At 39.7% G+C, this 12,935-nt stretch overlaps 1 protein-coding gene across 5 annotated transcripts in view; it reads left to right on the forward strand.

Moving 5' to 3' along the window:
- carmil2 (capping protein regulator and myosin 1 linker 2) overlaps positions 1–12,935 on the forward strand; it is a 59,911-nt gene that overhangs the window by 34,178 nt on the left and 12,798 nt on the right. For all 5 annotated transcript variants that reach the window (XM_072694526.1, XM_072694525.1, XM_072694528.1 and 2 more), the window contains 2 exons: positions 10,010–10,113; positions 12,127–12,901. In XM_072694526.1, the coding sequence (XP_072550627.1) occupies positions 10,010–10,113; positions 12,127–12,901 (879 nt within the window). The remainder of the gene's footprint in view (positions 1–10,009; positions 10,114–12,126; positions 12,902–12,935) is intronic.

A 12,935-nucleotide genomic window follows, 5' to 3' on the forward strand; every position in this document is an offset into this window, starting at 1 on the left:
TGATCATCACATTATTAAACACATAAACCAGGGATGTACCATATTTTACCAGGGATGGCTAAACCTTTGCCTGAGGTACAGCTGAGATATGACTGAAATGCTCTGACCACCTCCTCTAGTCTTGGGTGCGTTTACACTTGAGTGCATTTTTATGTGGCTTGGCCTTATCCAGATATAATCCTGATACCGAAGACACATGAAGACACATAAAGTGAACAGGTGTAAATGGGGTCATTGTTGTCGCTAAAAAAAAATATTCCCAACTGCCAGCTTCACAGGAAAAGTAAAACACCATCTTATCTGTCAATGTATGGTAATGTAAAAAGGTTTAATTCCAGATCGTATTGAAGCATTTGTATTGGTCTGTTCATTATTAGGTTTGACACAATGTAAAGAACAAATGAAGAACAAATGAAGAACAAAAAATAAAAGCAAGTAAAGCTATGACACATTAAGATGTAAGTTAAACCTCCCCTTTAAAATGTTTTAAAAAGGACCGTAGACAAGAGATTCATCATAAAAGCCAGCCACCGCCTCACAGCATCGCTAGGTAGCCAGCGTAGTCTGAGGAAAGTGCGGCTCCCCAGCTCCAATACAATAACTAATAGATGCCTGTGCTAAACAAAATAACCCCCCCCACACACACACACACACCCCAAGGGAACAAGGCTAAATGTGACTGCTGATGGGAAGCATCATAGAGAAACTATTGTGTGCTTTAATATTACAATTTTTTATACATACACATAGACAAAGTAAACATTTCTTTTACTCAGATTTTGTGCAAATAATTGTTTTTTTTAAATATGACAGTTTTTTTTTAAAATTTGATTTGCCTACTTGCTTACATTGTCGCAATATATATCGCAACAAATCATAACTGCTATATAGTCAAATGTAGATTCTTGCCAATACACAGCCCTTGTAATAATAGAGAGGTTGTCCCCATGCTATAGTAATAGCCTCTAGTTTTCTGATAAGATTACATTACTGTGAGGATTTGATTACCTACAGCCACAAGAACATTAATGAGGTCAGGTCCAAGTTATCTCAAAGGTATTGGACGGAGCTCCATCACAGATCACACAGTTCCACTGCTCCACAACCCAAAGCTGCGGGGCTGTGTACCCCTCTAGCTGACGCTTGGCTTCGGGCATGGTGACTTTAGGCCCATGTGTGTCTGTCCCAGAGCATCCCATTGTATTAGCATGTCCTTTCTGTGAAGATTATACAAACTGTGTGTGCAAATGAACACCTCTGTTAGCAATGAGTGCACCTTGATGTAGCTGAACTCACTAATTCAAAGGGGCTTGTTATTATTGCTTTTTGTGACCTATTGTCAAGATTCCCAGCATTACTGTAGTCATGTTGGGGTGTCACCATGCTGACCTTGTTGGCATATTTAGTGAAGACACTGACCGCAATGATGGGTTGCCATGGCTAGATGTGGGTCATCATAGCTACCTCTGTGCTAGTGTAGTGAGTTGCAGCTGTAGTGAGGTTCTCTATGCTGTGTTGTCATGGTTACCTGTGGGTGTATGTGTAGAGCTGCATGCATGGTGCTGTCGTATTTAACGACATAGCTTTTTGATGTGTATTTTTCTGTGTGTGTGTGTGTGTGTGTTTGTCTGTGGGGTCAGTGTGCGGGCAGGGCAGCTTTGTCAGATCAGAGTCTCTGGAGAGAACAGCTCCACTGTTCTGTTACTGCTGAGATGTGGAAGGGAGGATGGGAACATTGGAATCACTGCCGCGGACCACCTGCATGTGTGTGTGTTTATTGCCCAGTGATCTATGAGTGTGTGTGTGTCCATATTGTATGCCACTTGGCTAACGGAAATACAATGACAGGTGGTGCCTGAGGGAGAGGCTAGTGACTATAATATGGGGAAGGGGTGATGGAATAATAGTCACTTGCTGTGTGTGTGTATGTGTGTGTGTGTGTGTGTGTTTGTGTGTGTGTGCGTGCCCCAGTTAAAGTACCCCTTATGCACCTGGCTGCATAAGCATTTCTCTCTTGCCATTTTTTCACATTAGCAATCCTTCTTACTCTCTCTCTCTCTCTCTCTCTCTCTCTCTCTCTCTCTTTCTCCATCTCTTTAAATTCCCTGTATATTCTTCAGTTCTCTCTCCCCTTCCTCCCTCATTCACACAACCGGTTAAATGTCCCTTAGCAAGATGTACCTTGACTCTGTACTTTTGGTAGCCATCAACCACCACCATGCTTAACAGCTGGTACAGTGTTCTTGAGAGTTGAATGCTTCGTATTCCCACAGTCAAACTCCACATAGCCATCTCATGCTCTGCATGAGAATTCTTCAGAAGCCTAAGACCTTTTCTTATGATGGACTCTTTTTGTAAATGACACTTCCTGTTGATTATCAAGCCAGGCTGCCTCCATATTATGATTTCACTCATTCTAAATAAAGACGTAATGGCTGCCTCACTCGGACAGATACTAAAGACTGAACTTTTCGGTACATGTATTGAAGAAAATAACACTTTCCTGAATTGTCGAAGGAGGTTTGAGGGGTTAAGCAAAGCAGGGTTGCACAAAGTGCAGTGTTTGTAGTGCAACTGGCAGAATTTGTTCATTTTACCCACTCAGAAACAAGTGTCTAGCCACCACCATGCTTAACAGCTGGTATAGTCGAATGCTTCCATTTCCTTTCAGTTGAGGGTAACAGGTAAACAAACCTTTTTACTTGCGCACAGTGAATCCACCAGCTGTAGTCAATCATGATCACTAACAGGAAGTTAAGAGGCCTTGGTTTGGGTACCACTCAATTAGCACTATCAAATTTCTAAGTGGGTGTAGGTATTATAATTTTTTAAATACCCTATTATGTATAATTTTGACCCTTTGTTAATTTTATTTTTTAATCACGCACATTTTTTTTTTAATAATGTATGTTTGTTGTATGTTTATTCTGTCCCAGAAAAAGAACAGTTGAAAGAAATCACTGAAGGCTCAATATTGGCATGACCTTAACAAAACCAATGCACAGCATATTACATGAATGATTATTGTATGATCTGCTAGTGCATCTAAATGGGTTCTGTGTAAGGAACACGGTTTGCATTGAACGATCCAGTCCATTGTGACACATTAACTGAATTGCGACATCATCACTGTCGACCTCAGAACTCTCTTTAAAGAGATTTTTCTCTCTTTTCTGAAAATAAAATTATAGCAGACTATCTGTTAACCCATTAATTTTTTTATTTTTATTTTTTTAGAAACTTTGAAATGCTTGAAGTTTCATGATTATAACAAACCGTTTTCTTCTGTTTTGGGCACTGATTGATTTCTTATGGCAGCAGTTATATGTAGGCTTCTGCTTATTAGAAGACTAGTCTATGAATAATTAGCCTGACTCAATCAAGACTATTTCAGTTATATACATATATATATGCCATGTGTAAATGCAAGTAAGGTTTATTTAAAAACAAAAACCAAGGTGGAAACTGAAAATAAGCACGAGCAGGAGATGGAACAAACAAAAACTAAAACTAACATTAACTGACATGTAAACACACAAGACCAGTCCAGACCAGGAACACTGAAACAAAGACTATATATACACAGAGACTGACAGGGTACACCTGGGCATAGGGTTGAGCAGTATCCACTTTTTTCATACTGCTATACCATCTCAAAATAATACATACCGTATATTATGTCTGTCTGCCAGAAAGCCCACTTATAAACATTTAGATGAGAATGAGTGGTGACTAATGATCGAGCAACAGGGCAGGGCTACAAAGGAGGCACAGGTGGGAACACTAATGACAAGGCAGGGCTAGGGCGGAGACAAGACAGCAGACGAAAACACAAACAAAACAGAGCCATGTGCTAAAGAGCACATGGGAAAAACCAAACCAACTGAAACAGAGCAGAAGGGCAATAGCATGACAGGTTTAAAGCGGTGGTCAGCATAGAATATGACAAAATACACCAGTTTTAATTCATACATGTATTAATGAACAAAAAACATGTACAATAAACTATTCTTTAACTATTCTTAAACTGACTAATGTAGTCAGTTCACAGTGAGCACTGTTGCTAAGCAACATGAGGATGAAGGTTGAGTTGTACTAATGTGTAGTCACTCCATGAAACTAAATATGGTCATGTGTAACAGTGGAATACAATGCATAGATTTGACCTCTTTCTGAAGGGACTCTTACTCTAAAGGAGTGGTTGTAGGAAGTGTAGGGTGGGCCTTTAGCTGACTGAGTAGCACTAGCTTAACCAAGCGATCTATAGCACTGTATTTCTCTTCTGAGAAATTGAATTAAACGTTGACAAAAAAATGCAAGACTTCAGTATGGATGTGATGTGTTGTGAGGTGGCCATTGGTGTGTGTATTGTGCATTTTACAGCGGGTTCAAATGCGGCTCAGCCAGTCAGATCTTAGGACCAGAAATATCCATTTTATTAAGTATTATCTTCTTGGAGCACCCACTTGTGTCCAATTCTTGAGTTTATGCTGAAGAATTCTGGGGTTAGTCCTCTTTCTGTATTATTCCATTTAATCCATCCAGCCCTTGAGCACAATGCTACCACCACCATGCTTAACAGCTGGTAACATGTTCTTGAGGTAGCCACCTTACTTCTAGTCACAAACACAAACAACTAGTCGTTGTGGCCAAACAACTTATGAAGAGTAGGGTATATCCATTTCACATAATTCAGTAGCTTTGCTTTGCACTTCACTGTCCTTCATTCTCTCTAAATGCTACGCGTAATAGAGTCTGTATCTACAGACAGTTAATAAGCTAGAATGGCTTTCCTTATTCAGTGCTCTGAGCCAAAAAGAGCCATAATGAAAAAAAGAACCCAATGTTCCCATTCTGTTTCTCTCTCCCCAAAATCTAAAGCGAAACACTCCCAAGAAATATTAGTGCATCATAGCAATGGCATATTTAGGCATCTGTTAATCCTGTGTGTGTGCGTGCTTTGTGTGTGTGTGAAAATGTGTGGGAAACACCTCTCCGGCGTGCCACCTCCTCTTTTTGAAGATGCAGTGGAGTGATGAGGAGCCGTGCGTTCTGATTGGCCACTAGGCCCTAAATGATTTATAATCCATTTCTCATGCGGCGTGTGGCGTTCAATTTGCATAAGGATGCTATAGCTCTGCAGTGGTCTCTCTCTCACTCTATCGCTCTCTCTCTTTCTTTCTGTCTCTCTCTTTCTCTCTTCTGCCTGCAGTGCCCACTCTGCCTGAAGGCCCTCAGAGTCTGTGCAGGAGGACTCAAATAGACAAAACACACCCTGGCATAGAACCCTTGGTGTTCATAGTTGTGTTTTGTGTTTGTGTGATACAGGAAATGATCTTCTCCACTGTAACAGGCGACCGTCCTCATTTAAATGGAAGGCTGTAGTCTCTTGAAGATGGGGTCATCGATTTTGGCAGAAGTTAGCTGAAGCTAGTCGTTTTGAAGCTCATCAGCCAAACAAACACAGCCCCTCCTTTCAGTGTTCCCGCCGAAGCCTCATCCCTGAAACACAGACACTGCCCAGGCGTAACGCCTGAACGCTGGTGCTAACTGGGTTGTAATCAGTTGTCAATTGCCATGAGCAGACATTGACACTGCTTGTTATCTACAGATCTTACATATGAGGTAACTAGCTAAAGCTATCCTTTATTGGGTGAGATCTCTCAAATCATTTCTAATTTGTACATATTGTGTAAGCCAGCGGTTGCAGTGGGTCTTTTCACAAATCAGGCTTGTATCCATAATTCTAACATTAGACTATGGTTTCCCTGCAATACTGTGCATGCACAAGGTTTATAAGCAAATAAAGATGGCGGGTTAGATGTTGGTGGCTCACATCTTTAATCACTGATAATTGAAATGAATAAATATTGTTAGAATTGTAAATTCATAATTTGCATTCCCACTAATTTTGATATCCAATTAACGTTACAAGTTTACAAATAGGTAATCACCGGGAAGGTTTAAAAAACAACGGCTGAAATGAACCTATTCTAAATCAATTATTCAATAAATATTAAACCGTCAGTTTGACACTTACACATGTTAAACTGCACTGAATCAGGAGAGGCTGGTTAGTATTAGATCGGATAGTAGGACCAGAATCTGCTCACCACAGAACAAATTCAGGTCTGACTGAGTTAAAGTTAACTTATAAACGTTTAGAGGAGAATGATTTAGATCGAGTGACTGCTGTTGAAAAGCAGCACAGAAGTACAATAAAATGCAAACAAGAGCAAAGTAAAGTAAAGAGCAAATTAGCCTTCCACATATGTACAAATACATAAACAGAAGGAAGATATAATAAGAGTATAACAAAGCAAATATTAAGAAAGTTAATTTAAAGATTTGTTCTCTGTGGTTCTGGATCTGTAGCCCACTCGCTCAGCTAGCCTTCGCTTAACTACCTCAGCTATAGATCCACTGACTATCAGACAACTCAGATCAGTGAATTCAGAGTGAAAGATCTTAGGAGTGTTTTCAGTTTTCAGGCTCAGTAGACTGGTTCACCCAGGTTTGCTTGCTCCCCCTTTTAATCAAACTAAGCATGTTGGTTTGTTTTTTTTCCCACCTGTTTTCAGAGTGAGCACCCACAGCGTCTCCAGCCTGTGGCTCTCTCTTAAATGCTTATTTGGCCATATACTAGATAGACACAGAACGGAAATTTGACACATCAGACATGCCATAATTTTTAAATACTGTTTTCATTTCGAGATATCGTCAACATTTTTAGATACTGTGATATATGATATTACCGTTATACCTCCCAACCCCAGTGTAGTATAATATACCAATATTGCTGTTTGGCCATATATTTTTAAAATCATCCTGTCAAAAAAAAAAAACAACAGAATAGTGATTTCAGTACTTTGAATACTGGCACATCCTACAGTTAACAGTGTACATGTATTCTGTAATTTAGTGCCAGTAGGAAAATAATTCCTTATTTTTTTTACAATGCTACACCAAACACCTCACCTTTATTATTATTAGTTTTTTCGTATGGCCTTTATTTAAACATTAGCTTTGCATACAATTCTTTTTAATTATTTATCAATAACGGGACAAATGTGTTTTATTATAGGCCATACAAATGACACAACAACTCATGAACTCCACACGTATACATTTTGAACAGCACATTGATATTACATAGATTTTCAATCTGTCAAAAGGCTTGTCCAAAGGAAGAGTGCCAATTTGTTTATTTTGCCAGACAGTTGATTTGACAGACCACCGGCGTGGACCAGAATAAATCTATATGGCTTGGCAAGCCTGATCACACTGAGCTGGTGGCATGTACAGCCTTAGTAGTTCATGTTTTTAGTAATATTAAGCATAGTTATTTGGATAAGAGAATTCAAAATACAAATCCCTTGTTAATCTTTGGTTAAAGTGCAGTGACTTTTAAAGTGCACCTCTGAATGTCTTCTGACATTTGGTTGAGAAGCAGAGTACAAGCGGCAGGGAAGTTTTATATTAACCTGTTATATCACTGCATTTCTTCCCTCCTACTTTGCCACACCCACACATCATTGTGCGAAAAGACCAGTTGTTGCCTTAGTTTCTGGCCTAACTCCTGAAATTAACGTCTCCTCCACCTCCTCTGTCAGTATTTCATCTCCTATATCCAGTGTAGGTGCTGCTATAGTGTAACAAGAGGTGAGCACTCTTCCATGGTAGATCTGGCTCGGATTCTGTTTCTGTTCTGTTCTGTTTGTTTTTGAAATGCCCACTTTTCACCAATCAATCAAATTCCTCGAATGAAATCATGCCCTGGTCACTTTAATTTCCCCACTCACGTCTTGTTTGACTTAGAAATATTAAATATTAAATATGTTAATGTTATGTTAAAATTGTACGTAGTTCTAGGTTGATTTTAACATTCAGTGGTTCTCTGCATTCATTTGTTTGGAACTCAAACCTTTGCATTGGTAAAGAACCTTTACATCAAGTGAAGCTATATTAAACCTTTAAAAATGTTCTTTACCCTCACACGTCTCTTCAACAAACATCATTCTTTTTGTTTTTCTTTCTATGGCATTGCTCAGAGTACCCTTTTTAGCCCCTTTGTTTTTAAAAGTGCAAATTATTAGTCAGGCTTGCAGAAGATAAAGGAACTGATCTCCTCCACTGTGATGAGAAGGTTTGTGTGTGTGAATGCCCTCACTTCACATTATTGTAATTAATAATAATTGTGTCTGGTACCTGCTCATGAAACTAATAGGGAAATGTTGATATATCCAAGTATCACTAGAGCTGGGCGATATGGTAAACTTTTTGGATGACATACGATATTTATTGTAATACACGTGATCGCATACAAACTGCATTCGAAAAATGATATCAAATATTTTTTTAAAAGCATATTGTGTATCACAATAATGGAATTTATCACAATGCGCTAAAATATCATAATTTCGCCCACCCCTAAGTATCACAATATTGTGTTTTTTACAATACTGTAGTAATTGGAAATTGTAGCAAAAGCACATGATTGATTTGTAATTAATAATTTACATACAATTATATACAATCTCTCACAATAACTATTATTTGTTTGTTTCAGAAATGATTGCAATAAACAATATTATTTTCATTTTAAGATTGTTTTATGCCACTGATATATTGATAATTATTAAGAATATTCAGACATTGGAGTAATGTAATTATTGTGACAGGCCTACATGCAATGACTTGTGGCAGACAGTGGTTCACTTTGTGTTGTATTTAAACCCGGACTGCTAGATAACAGTGTCATCAGATCACACTGTAATGGTTGTATGAAGAGTAAACTTCTCTTTTACTTAGATGTTATGCATATGATGGTGTGTTTTATACTTGATTTTTAAAATATGCAGTGTATTGCATTGCTTACAGCATAGCAATACATCCCAATATATTGAATTGCAAGGGTTTTGCCAATGTGCAGCTTTAGACATTATCCCAGAGAGATTTTTCTTTCTTTCTTTCTTTTTTAATAAACTGACTGCCTGTTTTTACCCATTTTACACACCCCTGTGATTCCTAGAGCTGCAGAATTTAAAATGAATGTCTGAACTGCTGGAACTTTTATTATGGCTAGGAACAAAAATCTGGTTAGAAGTTGCTGTTTTGGCAACTTGTGATTCCTCATGCGATCATGAGATATGTGATGGTTTGACTGAAAGGGGTCAGTGGGCAGAACACAATGAATATTAAACTTTGTTTATTTGTTTTTCAAATTTGGTCAGTCCAATTTGAATGATACTTTAAACTGTATTTCTTTTATGAAATCCTGATGATGGATTATGTAACTGGTTTCGTAGAAATACTCACCTTATTAAGAACAAATGCCAAATGACTTTCATCAAGCACATTGTTTTGCTTGCTAAGAACAGCATGGTGTCGTTGTATTAAGTCTAATTGAACCTAATTCAACGTTGAAGATGGGCTCCTTCTGTTATTGAATTATTGCCATGGCTACATGATACATACACCCATCACCATTGATGAGCAAGCATGCACTCATTCTGTGTGTGCCCGTGTGCAGTGTGTGAGTGTATTTAAGGGGGGTTTAAATGCATTAGGAGGAGGGGGAGCAGACAGAGGGTAAAAAGCATGGGGCTGGGTACGGTTCTCTCTTGGGACAACAGAGACAGATGCGCCTGAGGACACAATCACAGGCAACAGAAAACCAGCCCTGTCTATTTGGAGAAGACATTGCTATAATTTGCAGTTGTGTATTTGTGTGTGTGTGTGTGTGCTGGTGAACAGTACATATCTGCATATGAACATAGAGGTGGATAATGTGATATATAACTGTCAGAAGCATCCAGTATCCTGTGGCAACCCACACTAAGAAGTGAAATACTCAGTAGTGTTCTGTCAATTCTGCCAAACGATCAAATTTCTGCATTCATGTCAACCTTGAATGGTCCATCAGTCTAAGCGAGTGACCTTGCATTTGTTTTCTGTCTGTTTGTGTGTGTGTGTGTGTGTGTGTGTGTGTGGGCGTGTATGTGTGTAGGAGCAGGCAGCTGAGAGTGAGAATGAAGCCAATGAGAATATGGGGAGGGTGGACGAGGGCGTAGAGGAGTTCTTCACCAAGAAGATCATCCCTGATGACCCCCTGTGAGTACTCCCACTCAAACCTTTCACCACTGTAGTGGTTAGTGCAGGGGTAAATCATTCCAGTCCTGTGGGTCCAGCACAGTTTGGTGCACAAACACACCTGAGTCTGCACATCTTCTAGCTGCCAGGTTTAGTAGTTGAGTTTGGGTGGCGAAATCACTGGACTGGACTGAGGTCCTCCAGGACCCGAATCAAATACCCCTGCATTAGTGAGTAGTCTCTGTCACATACAATGTTTGCCCAAAAGAATCCAGACATCAAAAATTGTGAGGGTTTTAATAGAGAGTTTATCCCTCCCCCGGTGCAAAAATGGCTTCTGGCCTTTTAGGAAAACTCATCATTGGAAAATTGCAGCTGGGACGTCTTGTTATATCTAAATTATTGACAATTTGATTCTTATATCTGCCGACTCTTCATTGGCAGAGATGGCAGAGGAAAAGACGGCTGCAGTTTACTTTTAGAAGACTTAAATTGGTAATAAACATAGTTGGGCAGAATACTTTGAAAAAGTAGTGACAGGCACTGAATAAATGCTGGAGGTCCACACACAGGCACAAAAATGATAGAAAAATGAGCAAAATATTACAAAAAAATAATATTTCAAAATTATTATAATTATTATTAGGATTACCAAAACGGAGACCTTTAATTAAAAATGCAAATAGTGATAATAATCTCTAGCTTCACTGATGGGAGGTATTTCAACTGACATTCCAATCTCGCTACTCAGATTGCTCGGTTGGGCATTAATTGGACATAAAGGTCAGATTCAGCCTGTATCCTGCAAGCGGTGTATTATATTCTGTGTATTATACAACAGAATTATACTGTCAGTGTTATTGGCAGATTAATATAGGTCAATTAGACATTGACACAGACACAATATAAAAGACATTAATGAAAAAATATAAAAAAATTGTTATTACTCAGGGAAAAAGAAAAAAAAAAAAAAAAAAAAATATATATATATATATATATATATATATATATATATATATATATATATATATAAATGAATCACACATTTATACAAGATAATATCATCATGCAACATCATGTTACGTGCCACAGAATGTTATGAATATCCTGTGAAATTTCCATTCCAAATGAAAAAGCTTTTCATAAAAATGTTTTTTTTATTTGAGTCTACGAAGCCTTTGTGCATCTGCATGCAGTAGGTCAATGGTCTCTGTAACTTGGCAGAGGTCACAACAGGTCATACTCTGGGAAAGAATGAACCCCCTTAAATGATCAGGCTTGCCAAGCAATATAGATTTGTCGCTTGGTTTAGTGGTTTGGGCTGTCAGTGGTTGGCAAACACATACATATTGAGTTATATGATACTTTAATCAAGATCTGGAGTTTGACCAGTGACTCTTTTTCTGTTATCAGGTAATGCTTACTTTACATGTAGCTTAAATGTATGAATATCAATGCAGCCATCATTGTATTAACATGTGTATCGCCACATGATTATCCATTGCCATTGCCATATCAATATTTAGAATGGAGCCCTCCAAGAAGGAATGATGCCTGGCTCATGAGCTCAACAATCAACCAACAATTACAGATTTTAATAAAAATAGTTTTTTATGGTTTCCAATGAATGCATTTTTGACACATTGTGTAACATAATGGCACAAAATGCACACGCAAGTCATGTACAGAACCGGTGCTCAGCTTATTACTGGTGAACATGTCTACTAGTGTCAGTTAGAGGTTTTGACAGTTAAACAGTAGCATACTACTGCAAGTATCTTTCTAAGGAGATTACATGTCTGTATGGGCACATTTTAAGACCTATGTCAGTAATGAAAGCTACTTTACAGTAGTTGAATAGACCTTTTAGAAGAGGTACCTGGATACATTTGGACATACAGTGTATATCTGGGGAGAGAACATATATATTAACATATGAGCATGATGAACTCTGCTTGCACTAATAAATAAAAACCCTTGCCAACTGGCAAAAGACTTCATTTCCCCTCATTCCTCTCCTCTACTCATGTTCAGAAAGCACCAGAGGGAGCAGCCCCTCAATAAAGCACAGCCTGCAGAGTCCACGTGTGTCACAACCACCCCTCCCACCACCACCACTACCACGACCCCTACCCCCTCCACAGCCCCCTCCAAAAACATTAAGAAGAAGTTTGGCGACTTTTTTGCCTTTAAGAAGGTGCGTGCTGGTCGAGGAGCCAAGGGCGAGGGTGCCCCGGAGGGAAAGGTCAAAAAGACTTCAATAGCAGACCTCATCCGACCCCTCCGGGAGGCGGCACGGGCCGAGAAAGAACGCGAGAAGGAAAGGGAGAGGGAGAAGGAGAGAGAGCGAGAGAAGGAGAAAGAGAAGGAGAAAGAGAAAACAGAAGAGGATAGCATCGTCAAGGCACCCACCACTGCTCCCACAACCACCATCACTGATTCGGCCCTCGCTGCACCAGCCGTAGACGACAAAATGGCACCTAGAGCTCCCTCACCTCTCCTCATGCCCACCCCTGCCCCGCCGGCGGCTCCTGCCTCCACCCCCACCCCTCCTGCAACCTCGCCTGCCAAAACTGAAGAGGTCCCAGCATTGTCCCCTGCTGCACCCACCTCCCCCACCAAAACTCCCAGCCCTGTAGCAGCCGTGTCGCCCTCGGAGCGGGAGAAGAGTCGGACACTGGAGAAGAGCCGGACCCCTGACGGTGAGAGGAGGCCCAAGCCTACACGCCGCTCGCTCAGAGAGGGCAAGTCACAGTCCCTCATTCTGCTTACAGAGCCAGAGCAGGACACTGCAGCCATACAGGCCAAGGTAAGTAGAGAATTAGTGAAGGCTTTAATCGTGT

Source organism: Salminus brasiliensis, chromosome 13 (assembly GCF_030463535.1).
Source record: "Salminus brasiliensis chromosome 13, fSalBra1.hap2, whole genome shotgun sequence".
In the NCBI taxonomy this organism is placed as follows: Eukaryota; Metazoa; Chordata; class Actinopteri; order Characiformes; family Bryconidae; genus Salminus; species Salminus brasiliensis.